The sequence below is a fragment of the Anopheles coustani genome, chromosome 3 (assembly GCF_943734705.1).
Source record: "Anopheles coustani chromosome 3, idAnoCousDA_361_x.2, whole genome shotgun sequence".
Lineage (NCBI taxonomy): Eukaryota > Metazoa > Arthropoda > Insecta > Diptera > Culicidae > Anopheles > Anopheles coustani.
The window spans coordinates 74,581,231-74,596,873 of NC_071288.1; the positions used below are offsets into that span (position 1 = coordinate 74,581,231).

Genomic DNA, 15,643 nt, shown 5'->3' on the forward strand with positions numbered 1-15,643 from the left:
ACAGTGCTTTGTTTAAATAGTTTGACTTCAAATGTTCTTCCTTTTTATAAAGTGTTATATTGCAATTTTATATCTTTCCTATGTTTTATAAATTCTGGTTCAACACATTGATCACGTTGTTTTAGTACATTTGGTACACAATCGTTTTTGATAAAATTTGGTTATGGATATGATCAGTTTTCGTACACCAAAAAAGGGGCAGACTTCCCAGAAGATACATTGTTGTAGTTAATATATCCTTTTACTGTATAAGTGCACTATTTATCAGGGTAAAGGGCTGATGGGGATTACTGCTATCACTCGCGAAATGCGTGACGTCGTAGTCAACGTGTTGAATGTATAATATTCATTTATTGACACATTGTACAAACGGTTTTTATAAGTTAACGATATGTTTATTATACGTTGCGAATTTGCTTCAGTCTTCGCACAGCAAAAACATAGGTAAAACTACCTCCAATCTAATGGTTTCCATCAAGTTATTTATGCTGCCATTTCGCCCCGTTTGAGGGTTCCCATCGTGACCATAAGCGATCCGGAGCGGACGCAGAGCTTCCGTGCGCTTGAGGCACTTATGCAAATGCACCACACTTCGTAAAGCTAGCGTTTCGCACACGCCCCCGACGATCCTTCCCTTCCGACAGCAACAGTGTGTGTGTGTGTTTGTGTGCACAAGTGGCGTGTGCCAACTAATCAACCCCAATCAATCGGAATCAATCACAAACGGTGTGTCACCGGAATAAGCAATTAGCTACCGGGCGGATCACTTCCTTCCTAATCCAAGGAGGGTGGCAGGCAATGGCATTCGAAGCTTCTCCGAACAGCGTTTCCATCGGTTTGCGTGGAAACAAACGCTTCGACACCTTCCCGTTGCTGATTGCCGCTGGTCGATAATTGTTTTAACGCACTCATTACGACGCATTGCTTTCGTTCCGGTCGCGAGGTGCGAATTCCGATGCGCATTGCCTTCGCCTCTACCGGATGAAGTGATTGCACACACACACGCACATTCCTTGGGAGCAAAATACTTTCCTTCCGCTCTTTTTTTCTTCCCTTTTCCCGGAGGGATATCCACGCACATAAGAAGACGACACTCGAAGGAAACGGTAGCTAATAAATTTTCCAATAATCATTACCGGGCCTTTCTTCCTTCGTGGACTTGGACATCGCTGAGGCGACTGCCTCGTGTTCTAAACCGCCCATTGACCACCACGGTGTACCAGTCCGGAATAAATCATTGTGCTGTCTATCGCCGTTCCGTTCGCGGTACAATTTGTGCAGCAATGCATGCCAAAACGAATATCCGATCGCTGGAGGCGCTGATGCCTGCCAAGCAGTCTGTCCCTAGAGGCACGGCAAGTGGTGCCGGAAGACGGAAAAAACCGTCGACTGGCAGCTGGAGTCAATTGGCGCAGCAAAAGCCCTCCTCCAGGAACAACCAATAGCGATCGGAGGGTTTTACCAACCACACTTTAAAGTCGCCGCTGGGCGGAATGAATTATTTATTATCCAATCATAAGTCGATGCCTCGAATTTGACAGTTCTCGCGTTCGCGGTGCATTTATCAATTCTACACACGTTGCTGTAGGATTATTTTTTAATGCTTCATTTCGCCCCTCGGCCGAAGTCCAGGCGTACACACCGGATTGCCAATTTACCTGCCGCTAGATTTAACGACACTTGCCCCAATTGGTGCTCGCAACGGGACGCACAGGACAAATAGCAAGTGCAAGTACGGTTGAAGCCGGTTTTGGACGACAGGCTCTGCGAGCACGATTCGCTGGATGACCTTATTGGACTGGGCGCGCGAGGGAAGAATTTGTTTGCACGCTCCGGAATGTGGATTTGGCAGCAAAATGGTCGCCATGAGTTAAATGTGACATTACTGAAAAACTTTCAAAACTTTTTGAAAGACGAAATTTGAAGTAGAATAGCAGAAGAAAAACGGCGTGAATATATGTTATGAAGAAATAAACACAGTTTATAAATCAACATTGAAAAATAGTGTGAATTTAATGAAAAATGGAAAACACATTTGACCTGAAATATGGAAATCGCAAGGAATGCAAATGTCACCTACCGGTGTTGAAGGATTGGGCTGAAACTCACCAACATCACAACATAGAAAACAAAATGAATATTCAGCAACGAGAAAACAGCGTACAAAACAATACAGCGATGCAGAGGAAAACACGGAGAGAACAATCGATCAAAAAACCCTTTCCTCCAAACACAAACAGGCAAGATTGTAGAGAAAACTAGCAATAAGCAAACATTAACATTAAACTAAAGCAAAATACACAACAATCTTTTTTTAAACTTTTGAACACAACAACAATACTTCTTAGAACGTCATAGAAACAAACGCAATGGCACTTCAACGATTTAGAATTCAACCGGAAACCATTTTTTAACAACATTCTCAGCAGCGATCGTCCGAAAAAGCTTCTTCTGAACATCGTCAAATGCAGTAATAACGGTTTCACCAACTTGTTTTACGTTCTTTTATTTTCGCTTCGTTTCTTACTTTCGTTTCATGTGATTGCATATATTTTGTGCTTCCCTTCGGTCGATTAGTATCCTAGCGCTAATGGGTCAAGGTTTAATGGATTTTTTTTGTTTGATTTTCATTACATTAGATTCGAAAGAAATAACTTTAAATAAGTTAATACGTGTTTCAGCGTGTTTAATTAAATTAAATTCAGCTAAGTCAGCAGCGTTTTAGAACCTTTGTACAGTAGCGTTTCCGAGCCGGGAGGACGGATTCTCTTAGCAATTACACTGCACGGCGAAGTGCCCTCGGAAGCACGTATACTATTTACACACAGATTCACACACACACACACACACACATACACACAAGTACAGCGGTTCCGCTGTTAAACAAATAAATAATCCTAGGTGCGCTACTACGGCTACATGAACTTAACTTCTAACCATTCTTCACACTTTACTACTCTTTGTGTTGAGACTTTGCCGTGCATAATGCCCAGCATAGATTGTATGTAAGTGTACATCTTACGACTAAACGTTTGATTATCCTACTTATGGGGCTAGAAAAAGAATGAAATCACTAAGCCTATGCAACAATTCCTATGCATCTCTCTTACACGCTAAGGGTGAAGCAACATGGACTACGATCGTCTGCTCGCAGCACTAGCTCTTGGACTAACGTTCTACTCGCGCCTGCAGCGTACCTTACAATACGTCTGTGGTGTTTTGATGTTCTGAGCTCTCGCGTTACTTTATACAAACGGTTTCGCAAACTCGAAACGAATTACAAAAGTACAGCTTTTCATTGCTACAAGTTGAGCCGCATCATGCAAACCGGGTATGCTGGTCGGAGATATTTTTTTTTTTCATAATTTTTAACACCTAATGTGTGCCATTCTATGCCGAAATTATACAATCGAACGCAATGCATCTTTTTTGCCCAGCTTAAGGACTCGCACACATGTGTTTAACATTTATACAAAAACAAAACACAACAATTATAGCAAAGCGTATCGCGTTAGAAGGGTATAAAATGGATGAATAATTTTGAAATACAAACAATGAAATACACATGAATGGCTAAAGGAAAAACACACACGCAAAACGATCAAAACACACATCGAAACTCTAGCAAACACTACGTACGGGCATGCTCATTTGTGGGCCATTGGAAAATTTATTTTATTTTAAAAGGGCTGGGATGAGACTGGTGTAGGAGGGAGACGGATAAAAGACGGCAGGGAAGGGACGACTTAAAGGAGTGAATGTTGTCGCGGCAGTCCTGGAAGGTGTGGTGCGTAACGCATCAATTCGATCGAGCAAGTGCAACATTTCGGTGTCAAACATTTCTTTTCTCCCCGCTCGGGATGTTGGTGAAACGGAGGGAATTTCAACCGTTGACGGGGGTGGCAGTAGTAGTGGTAAAGTTTTTAGCGAGGTCGGCGGCGTCGGCGGATACGGTGTGTTGGCCGTACCCAGACCGTTTCCGAGCCGGTCGCGAGGAGGAGTAATTACTGTCAATTAGCGACCGGACTTTCGATAGCCGCGTTTGATGTCGCGAAGTCGGCAAAAACAATCGCCAACACATGAAAACGAAACAATGGACTATGACCAACGCCAGCATTCGCACTTTATGAAAAAAAGTTGCCCGTTTTCGCTAAGACCACTTTAAAATGTAGAGGTTGAACTTTTAAAACTTTCCCGTTACTTTTTAAACATAACGTGAAAGTAATAAATTTACTATTCAAACCCAAATTGTAATTTGATGAACCGATTATTGCGACAAAAACGTTAAAAATAAATGTTTTTAGCATCACATAATGGACAAAAAAAACCCTTTCATACGCGAGATCTCTGCAATATCTCACCAAAACATGTCAGAAACCAAAAGCCAATACTTTCGGCACTTGGCAATAAAACAAAATATTACTTTCATGCAACCTTTCGATATGCCAACCCCTTACTAAACCAAAACTGCGTATTCCTCCAAAAGGCGCCAAATGAAATCACTTCCCTGTCAACGTGACCGGGAAGAGAGAGAAACACAATCCGATAACGAAGCGACCTCCATCGCGCGCCGTGATTCGATACGATCGCCAGCAAAACAAGCGAGCGAAAAACGAACGCACCCCGGTTCGCGTAATTATCCGACGACGACAATGACGTCTCGGTGGTCATTAGTACGTATGTTTCATTTTTTTTCCCTCCCCTCCCCTCACCTTTCCTCGGCGATATCATTGTTATTATCAAAAGGTGATGAATCTTTCTTTTCGCTACTTTTCACCTTGTTTTGCAGCAGCCCTCGACACTTGCCATTGCATTGAGCATCGGAAAGAAGCATAACTTTCGGCTCGGCACAGCAACTAAAGCGATGCTCAACCGATGTGTGCCATCGATCGGAATGCGACGTAAAACTGTGAACCGAAAAAAACAACAACATAAGCAAAATTGCTCACGCGAGAAGAAAGGCGAGAAACCGGAGGAGCTTTCGATTTTCGGTCCAAGTGTCCCTTCGATTGCCCCAAGTGGTGGCCATGTGCTTCTGAAAAACGATTTCCTTCTCGCATTTCTTTTACCCACCCGCACACACACACACTCACCAGTTCACCAGAAAAGTTGCAATCGAAGTGGCCTACTGTGAGCTGCGTGATACTGGTGATTGAGGTTTTTTTTCTCCTCTCCCGTTCATTGTTTATTTGTATCTCATTTTTACCTCATTTCACTTCACTTTACATCTTCCTTTGTGTGAGATCTTGTGGAAATTGTTTAAGATTATTTATAAATTATTACACTGTATTTATTTATTGCCCATCCGGGTGCACCGTGTGTCTCGCATGTCTGTCGCTTCCCCCAACTCCCCTCCCTTTGCAAATGTGGAGATTTCTTTGCAATTTGTTTCGCACAAGAGTGCGGAGCCTGCTTGCATTTCTTCGGGGATCATATTTTCCCGTCTCCGGTCTCCGGAGAAATGGGCAATAATTAACCAATATCTTTGATGAGTTTGGTGACGTAGGGGGAAGATGAGGGCTTCGAGGGGTGTCCCTAAATTGACTGCTAGTGACCCAAGATAGGCCGAGTGGAGGACTATGAGCGCATCGTTAAGCGTGGTGGAAAAAGGATTTGCCGTCGTCGTCGTGCGGGGAATGTACATATGTTGGTTGGTGTGAGGAGTCTTCTGGGTTGGAAAGGAGTGGGGGAAGAGTAGTTGGAAGATGGCACTACCGTTGCGCGTGCGCATGAGTCATGTGCGTGTGGGAGTGGTGCGGGATGTGGGAGTGGTGCGTGTGGCCGGAGTGCGGCGGGTAGGACTGGGCGTGGGAGAGCGGGGAGCCCTGGCCGCCGGGGTACGGCTGCTGCATGAGGCCCTGGTCGAGGCCGTAGTGGCCCGTCTGCGGGTGACCTAAATGAGCATGCCCGTGGTGGCCGTGGCCGTACACTAGTTGCCTTACTTTGGAGTCCTCGTCGCCGATGTTGTAGCTGAGCTCCGTCTCCTCGAAGCCGGTCGCGGACATGCGCTGGTCGCCGGACGACCCCGTCGGCGGATCGGGCGAGTTCAGGCAGGTCTGGATGAGCGCCTTGCCCGCGTCCGACGTGATCATCGGCTGCAGCTTGCGCGTCGCAAACGTGTACACGTGACCGGTTTCGGAGGCGACCAGGAGCATCACCTGCGTGCCGGTGAGGGTGGACAGTTCGTACGCCTGTGGGGAACAGAAACAGAAAGAAAATGTACGTTAGTTTATTGTAATGCAAGGGAATTAACGGTTGTTTTTATCGTGATGTTTTCCATTTTCTACAAATCATTGATCGCATAAGTGAAAGTGTATTTAGTAATTATTAAAATTACATAGTTCGCTGTTCGATTTAACCTTTAGTTAGAGGCTTTAGTAACATCCGACATTTACAAGGATACTTTGATTCAGAACTCTCAGATACAAAAACCACTGATTAGGGAACACTCAGAGTGGCATAGAAACCAACTTGATACTCCAATAATTAATTTCAAACAAGAAACATATTTATCATCTTGTTTAAAATTTTTAGTTTTGTATCAAACATTAAAAAAGGCTAAAAATTGTCAAACACCATTTGTATTTTCAGCAATGAACAAAAATTAAAAGTCGTAGTTACAAAAAGATTCTTCAAGTTTTATCAAATTTTGCTTAAGAAACATTAAAAAAATGTAGGCATCTAATTTTCAAACTGTCAAACTGTTACCCTTGGCCCTAAATTAATAATTTACGATTGACCAGGGGTCGCCACAGGTATCCAAAGAACGAGATGATGAAAAAGGGCCAGAAACAGCGGGCCAGACACACCAAACGATGTATTAATTTTTTGAAAGTGATACTAAATCCAGTAGAGTAGAGTATCAATTATGTTATCCGGAAGGTAATATAAAGATAAGAAAATATATTTCTAAATTGAATATTTAACCATTAAATTTAATATTTATTTTCGTTGAATTTCACACTTCTTCAAACTAAATTTTCGTTTTTTGTTCTTTAAATTAATCTCTTTGGAAGTAATTTAAATTAATCAGTACCATAATTAATTTTCCAAATTTTTGCTGGCGTACGCATTGTGGAAGCAATGTTAATATGTTATGTTTTCGATTTGTTCTGGACGAGATTTACGACAGTTGTAAAACTTATAACGATCAACAGGGCAATCAACAAGGCGATCGAAAAATACTAATAAACATGAAAGAACAAGTTGCCTGGGTATTGACAATTTCGTTAAATAGTTTCAATGGTCCTTTTTAGGAAGAAATTAAAACTAACAGGTTTCAGACGCTTACAGCTCGGCTGCATCCGGTCAAAAAGGCTGGTGTGTTTCATATGATTCATTTTGAAGAGCTGGTTTATGTTTTGATGCTTTTTTTATGAAATTTGTGCTTATGAACGAAATATGAAATTCTAATTTAATGACATTACAGGGACTTTTTATTGACTGCTCGTTGAATTTTACGAAATGTAAAACAAACACCGTACTGGTATATGGTGTAAACCAGACCAGTACTTCTTGTATGAAACGAACTGAATACTACTCGCCTTTGGAATTTTGGAAAATAAATTTTCTTCATCAACACTGCCTGGAAACACATCTATCATGGCGATAAAAAGAAACATCCATATAATCTCTATCAGAAGAAAGAAAAACACCACACACAAAGGCACTTTCATGTCCAATAAATCATACTGCACCTGTTCTCGCCACAAACCGAACGGGCGTGAAATAGGGAATCGGAGCCGTATCATTACGAAATGAGACAACCGTGCAAACAAAGTATGGGCAAGGGCCGGTGGCGACAGATACCACCCACGGGCGACCTTCCAGCCGCTCCGAAGGGCGCAATCGTGCTCCGGTACCGGGTTCCCCCGGGGGCGCGTAGTCGTAACGGTCGTAACGCAGCGAACTCCCACACGCACAAACCGCGGAACCGAATCCAACCCGGCTCCGTTCGTCACGGTACACCTTTCAACCCCACCGCGGATGAAGGAGATAAATTATTCAATCAACGACAGCGGGAGATTATCGACGTGAGCGAGGGTGGTAGAAGATTTTCCTTCCCATAGTTTGCTGTTTTGTTGGGAATAGATTATTAAACGAAAATACACACTAACACCGTTGGAGCGATGAGTTTTTTGATTATTCATTTCGCTAACTGGGAGTACGAGAACTGGTGGGCCCGCGTGTGGGCCGATGTTGCCGATCCATGCAAGTTAGTGTCCACTCCACACAGCCTTCCCTCCCTAAACCCTGCCCGCGGGAAATTGATTCAATTTAAAACAACGTATTATAATGAGCTTTTAAGCTATTAATTAAGCCCCGCGTCCACCCGTCCAATTCTTTCCTAAGGCCAACATCAAAGATCGAAGGGAAACAAGGAACCAAGCTTACGCACAACTCAATAAACTGCCCAACAGGTTCCACCGATTAGAGGTGCGTGTTGGCCGATGGCAACGAAAAAAAAAACAGCAACAACCAAACTCCACCCGTCGCTAAGCATCAACAACAACAAATTAAACAAGAAACACCCATCGCACAATCACCCCCTCAAGGAGTGGGGGGGAGGGGGGGCACAGGGTGGCGCCGCTCCGGGACGCAGTTCGACCCGCGAGCAACTTTCCTTGCAACAGGCACACGCAACAAGCCATCTTGTGCGGTTTTGTTTTGTTTTGTGGCAGCCGAAAAAACAAAAGACTTGCCAAGCGACGAACCCCGGCTCGAGTGTGCTCGAGTTCGACGCGAACGCGGCGTCCTTCGACCGGTTGTGATTCATCTCCAGCCAACGCGCGACGCCAACGTCGTGTGGGTATATCGCGCAAATCTCCAATCGCTCTCTCTGTCGATCGCCGGCTTCATTTGCGTACCCGGTCTTGAGTTTTTCTTGTTATTTTGCGCACTTTCAATGATGCAAATCTCTTGGAGGGAGGAAAAAAGCACACAACCCTCGTCTTTGTCCTTCTCGTCCCAGAGCCCTCGTTTCGCTTCGGCAAAAGCACCTGTTCGCTTAACTGCGTATCCACCCAATCAAATTTATGACACCTTTCCCGGAGAGAGAGAGAGAGGGGGCGTTCATCTGTACGATCCACGTTGATTAAATCATTTGCATATTACGCACATGCGCGACCACACAAATTCGGGCACCGGGAAAGCCGCGGGGGACAGTTCTACCGATGTGCGTGTGTGTGTGAATGTCACGAATCGTATCGAAGATCGCCACTGATTGACCGAAATCACATTTCTCGTCCATCGCGCGTGCTTTCTAATTAAGCTTGCGCGGCCGAGCACGTGCGAGCCGACGCCGTCGGCAAATGAATGCCTTCCTTCACTTCCCCCCGTCCCTCCCCCCACCCCGCACCGTACATGGAAAATGTGAATCAAAGTCAAATCGATTAAATCATCTCGAAATCGGCATGATTTCGCCAAACGGGAATTAGGCGAGCCCGGTTATTACGATCTCGACACGCGCAGTTCGGCGTGCTGCTAATGATCATCGTTCTTGCGCTGCGTGCCCTTGATCGTTATAATAGGGCACCAATTCTTCCCAGTAAACCATACACCACCGACCGAACACCTGCCCAAAGCTGGCGAACGATGACCCACGGAAAATTGTTACGAAAAAGCGTCCAAGTATCACCGTTACCTGTGATGTTCGTTCGTTAGAAACGTTTACGTAACCCGGCTCGGGTAGCAATGAAACAAAAGCGCGAATTAAGAGATCTTGAGTTTGTACTTCAGCGTCTTAATTCGTTTGGATTTCACTCCGGATTTTCACTTCATCATCCATAGATCGAGTAATCTGTGCTCTTGGATAATTCTTGTTTATCTTTCCAACGAGACTTGATAGTTGACCTTAAAAGAAATATGCCTTAATTAAACATAACACTGTGTATGTAATCAATTACGTGTTTTAGGTTTTTTTATCCATGAAGTTTTGTCTATACTAAAACCTTGACCAACACTGAAACGTCGATTATGAAACTTTCTTAAGTTTAAGCATTGCAGATGTTGTTGAAGATTTGCTTGATCGCTATTTTTTTATAAAATCATCATCTAAATTTTACAATTGAAACTCAGTTTTACTAACATAAGCAAAACAAACATGTTTACATATGTAAAGGTGTATCCACCAAAGTTATACAACAAAGTTTATACAACACGGGAAAATCGATGAAATATCAACCATTTTACATATGCCGTAATTGTAACTATTCAATTAATACATAGCTCTCGAGTAAAGGGTAAAAACCATAATTCTTTTCTTAATCCATCCTTTACCGAGCATCGCCGAGACATCAAGCTAGTAGTGCATACAACCAACCAAACAATGTTACATGGAATATTAAAAACGATAGCTTTAATTAACGGAAATAATTCAAGATGGACGAACTTGATCATTACCGAAACATTCAGAATGTGATAAAAAATAATCTCTTCCACACGTAATTTTACCAATTGTATTCGTTTGAAATAGAAAATGCATGACAGAATTAACATCTATGGTAAATAAAAAGAAAAATGCGAATGTTTCAGCAAAGTTTCCCCATTTTCTACGTTTATTATTTGTGTGAAAATGAACTGAAAAATCTTTCTTACAGTAGTATTATTCAGTATTCTATAAGGCTGTCTTTTGTAACCTTTACCATCAGCCATCTTAAGAAAATCGGTTAGAGAATGCTGCGATGCAAAACAATCCTGCCATTACTAAACCACTCCCGAAGAAAAGGCAGCCACACCGGCGCAAACCCGTACCGGACTCCATTCGAAAAGCATGCGACGATTGTTTTCCAATGTCATTTTAAAAACACCCCCAAACCACTCCCGGTCCCGATCCCGCACCCTGCAGGATGACCGCTGCAGTTAATCGAATATTCCGGTCGGATACGTGTCCCGCCGGTCGCTCTTTGCGCTACAGTTTTCTTGCTTTCCTGCGCCGGCAAAGTGTGAATTTATGTTCGAACATATGTTTTTCATCCGGCGGCGTAAGTCATTCTTCGGCCCGCTTCATCCCCCAGCTTCCCCGCGAACGGTTGGAGGGCGCACATTTCGCTTTCAACTTTTCGGCATTTCGGGGCGTTTTGCAGCGGCACGCTTGAACGGACGGGATGAGATGCACGCGTGGAGTGTGTAAAGTCATCCGGGGGGAAGAGAAAACACCCGCTCGCCTCCCACCATTCGACTGAAAACGAAGAAAAAACAAAACCGACGCAAACCGGAAGGTGAAGGTGTCAAGATTCCCCTTCCTGCCGCGGTCGTTGCAGCTTTGGCAGCTGGCGAAAAAAAAGAGCGCATTTGCCACCGAAGACAATGCGACCCAATGGTCAAGAGAGATGGTACACAAAGACCCGACGGTAGCATCCCATCGTCACTTCGCCCAGTGTTGTCTCCGCCTTGGCCGTTTCACGGCTCCGGCAAACACTTCAAACAGTCCCTTCCGACCACGGTGGTATTATTTCATGTGCCGAATGTCAATAAAGGGAGCGGGGGAGTGGGGTTGGTGCACGAAATTAGCATAACCTCCCGCAATTCCGGACCACAAAGGGAAACCAGGAAAAACCAGCTGGGAGGCTGGCACGAGACTTTGGGGCGCGATTTTAGCACAAACCGGCATGAAGTTGAAGTTGGGCACTTGGGAAGAAAGAAGTAGTGTGTTCGACGAAGAAAAGGGCCCCCGCAACCGCTCGGCAAAAGGGGGCAAAATAAATAAATAATAAAATCACCAAACAAAATTCGAGGCGCGATAAATGGTACACCGCACGTGCAAAGAAAGGAAAAAAAAGAAACAGCCAAAGCCGACAACAAGCAGCACTTACTGGCGCGAATGAAGGAGAATGCACAGCAGCACAGTGGAGAGGCCAACGAAAGGTGGAAAAATCCGGCCGCGCGTTGCGCATCTGGTCCGGAGAGAGCATACACATATTTGCACCTCGACACTTATGCCGCTTATTTTGCAATGTGTCTCTTTTCACCCTTCGTGTCCTTGAGGTGAGGAATTCTTTGGTGAGGAGGAGGAGTACGTAAGGGGGGACCACCACCGGAAGATGATTAAACATAAGCCCCCTCGGGAGACGGAGGTGTAATCCCGCAGCCGATGATCCATTTACTGATCGAGCGCGGGGGCCACAAAACAGCCTTTCGTACTTTGGTGGGTTTTCCGCAGCGCAAATAGTTTTTAAAATTCATGAGATGTTTCAAATTCAAACGCGCGCTTCCTGTGACCGTTTATTGTGGCGCGCGCGCACGTGTTGTTTCAATCGTTCGCCTTGCCTCGCTGTTGGTAAACAAAATTCGCGTACTTGGCCAACAAAATTAATGCTTCGAAGAGTGCTTCCTGAGCTTGAATGTCAATATTTTGTCGTTCTTATTTATATTTACGCTTTAACTACATCAGCGTAGATTTGGCATTTTATTTGGAAATTTACTCTTTTACAGTCGTTGCAACCGATCTTTTAGTGATGTGCGTATTGAGTAAGAATGAGTGAGGGAGTTGAATCTTTCTATAGAATGATTGATTTAACTTTTCTTACTCCGTTTTGCTTTAAATCTTTGACGGGGATTCGAATCCCAAAAGAGTGAATGAGTGAGTAAAAGAGTTACTAGTCGCCACATGATTTTGCTTTGTCATTTACTCTTTTGGGTCATCTTGCTTCGTCATTTACTCTCTTTATTTTATTTATTTTTAATTTCTGCGGTGAATCATAACTCATTTTACATGTATTAAAGCACAAACCATCGTGATGATTGTTCACTCTGATTCAAATCTCCAAAAAGAGTTGTTATTCTCAACACTACTATCTTTGCCTCTAACTGATCCATTATTGAATTAGCGATTCACATTTCTGCCTCTAACGCATCTTAGTTTGTCTCTAACTCATCAGTTTTTGTCTCGTGTTCATTTGGTTTAGTTTCGTGATTTAAATGTTGTGTCTATTAAAAAATTTGTTTTTTGTTAAAGAATGTAAGTATGAAGATTATATATTAATTAATCGTAGTAATTGTAAAAAATAGTTGGCTGACTACAGAAAATAAATAAGGAAACATGATTAACCAAATAAAAGATAAGTGCTGATCATAACATTAAAAATATACGGCAATTAATGTAAAAGCTTATATCTCCTAATCCAGCGCTTCTGAACAAATTTAGAAATGTGCAAACAAAATGAACTCGGAAATTCGGTAAAAAACATCATGATAATAGGCACAAGTTAGATTTAAAGCATAGATAAATTAATTTTCATTGCTGTTACAATGTAGTTATCAGAGAAAACCCATAATAATCTTTTTTATTTTCATGTTTTGAATAAGAAAACACAATCTGCTTCTAAGATAAAGTTTAGTAAGCCGGCTATATTTTAAAATGATTTTCATGACAAATATATGTTCTTCAAAAACAAGTAAATTCCAATTTTATCCAAATCCTTTCCTCAATAAAAAAAATCATTCCCACGAATAGTTCCGCACTATGAAAATATATTACGATGAATGCAAGCGATAAGCAGAGCAGAGAGCCTTCCAAAAAACCTCTTTCCACTATCTCTATCGCTCAGAGAACCAGAAAAAAGCAACAGCAAGCCACCGGAAGCACCAATAAAAATGATTAACACATTCCGATAACGTCACGACACCAATGCGGTCCCCTTTCATCACGCGGCTTCGATGTTCGGAGAACCGCAAAACCAGCTGTCCCCTCCGAACGAACCGAAGATAAAAAACGCGACGACGAGACGGTTCGAAAACGTAACAAATCCGAAAAAAAAGTTGAACCACTTCATCATTTCCAAAATCCTGCGCGTGGCCGTTTGGGAATGAGCTTAGATTTGTAACGACCACTACTCTATCACGAACGCCACACGAAAATAGATACCTTTCATCGGGAAGTATGGATGGGAAAAAGGAAATTCCTTCTCCGAACGGAGATGAACAGGAAAAGGCTCATGTTAAACCTATCCTTTGTGGTAACCCAAAAAATCCGAAACCTTCACCTTTACACGATAGGCATCTTTGGCCGATAAGCGGCAAACGATTCCGTTTTACGATTCCCCATCACAACTTTCGAACGACGATTGGCGAAAATTCGCAAACAATCTGTTCAAACGGAACACGGAGCACGACATGATTTTTAACCTTCAGATAAAGATAAGATACATCTGCTGGGAGGCACAAAAGAATAAAGATGGGCAAACCCGGTTTAAAGATCCTTAAGCCAGCACGCCAACAAAGGACACCGCGCGCTAAAATGGCGATCGGTTCGAGATCCTTTGCCGGGTTGTTCCGGAAACAAACGCAAGAACATGAAAAAATTTGTATTCATGGCGATTGTTTCAAAACTTAACACTGAATAATAATCGCACCTGGGATAAAACTAAGGGGGGAAAAATGCTGAAGGAAAAGAAACCGCTTTTAGTTGAATCGTATTCGATTCGCTTTCGCGAAAAGGAAAAATAAACCTTCGGATCGTTTGCCAATTTCACAAAGCCTTCGCCACCCCAAAGATCTTTCGTCCCTTGGACGTGAATATTTATTTATTAGAGCCTCGGAAAGTGCTCCACGGGAGGTGCAAAACAGTACCATAACGTCAATAGATCGCTGGAGCACACAGAAAACCAAACCAAACAACAAAGCGGAGATGGCGGCAGCACTCGAAGCGCTGGAAACAGTAGTTCGCCTTAATTCTTCATCTGGATCGGAATCGCAAGGCCCTCACCCAACCTTCCTGGACTCCTCCGGCGGGTTTGTGGGGATTGTTTAACAAAATGAAATATAATAAAGCAAGACAAAACAAAACTCGACCGGCAACAAACCAACGACGGTAGCAAAACGGAAGCCAACAACATATCGAACTCTTGCCGGCAATAATAACATTTTCTCGATGTTCTACCTTTTGCTTCGCCCAGTCAAAGGTAACCTCCTCCTCCTCCGTTCGCTTTCCTTTCTTCAACCACAATATGATGCTGGAGCTCGGTTCAGCGGCCCACCAAAACGACCAAAGACGGTTTATGTGCAGATCCCGAGCATCATTCCGCCAGGTTGGAATACGAAGCAATCGTTATTTATGACGCTGCCTCCGGAAGCCGCGGGCGAACAGCGTCGACTGCTCGTGCGCCACAAGATGCAAAACTGCAGTAGCCGCAACCGGCTCAAACCACACACACACACACAAATGCACCGTGCAGCTCAGCTGCGAGATGTAAATGAACCAAATTTAGTTCTCGACGCACGCAAACCCACCGCTCGCGCCTTTTCTTTTTATTTATTTGCGGCATGTTTTTACGCCGGGTGCGCATGAACCTCGCCCACACCATTCGGAAGGGGCCCGCGTTTTTCCTGCCACGATGCTCAAACCCGTTTAATTTCCCCCACCCTTTTTTACACCCTTCTGCTGCTGTTTTGCTGCAGGCGTAAAAGGCATAAATTTATGAATATGAACCATAAAATCAACACCTTTGATATATACATTTTACATCGTGCACTGGCGGTGTGTGGGGTTGTGGTGTGCGCACTGCGGAACGTCGGGTCGCCGAAGGCACGGAGGCAAACGAGCTGGAGTTCAGAAGGAATCAGGAAGTGGTGTGAAGCACCGAATGCATTTTTGTCAAATTAATTTAACACAATTTAAAGAGTAACGACCATTTTAAATCGATTT

General features: G+C 43.5%; 1 protein-coding gene across 1 annotated transcript in view; it reads right to left on the reverse strand.

The window, feature by feature from the left end:
* The window catches only part of LOC131271525 (serum response factor homolog), a 139,796-nt gene that overhangs the window by 103,939 nt on the left and 20,214 nt on the right, over nucleotides 1-15,643 (reverse strand). Inside the window, exon 2 of the mRNA XM_058272979.1 lies at nucleotides 5,943-6,191. Within this exon, the coding sequence (XP_058128962.1) occupies nucleotides 5,943-6,191 (249 nt within the window). The remainder of the gene's footprint in view (nucleotides 1-5,942; nucleotides 6,192-15,643) is intronic.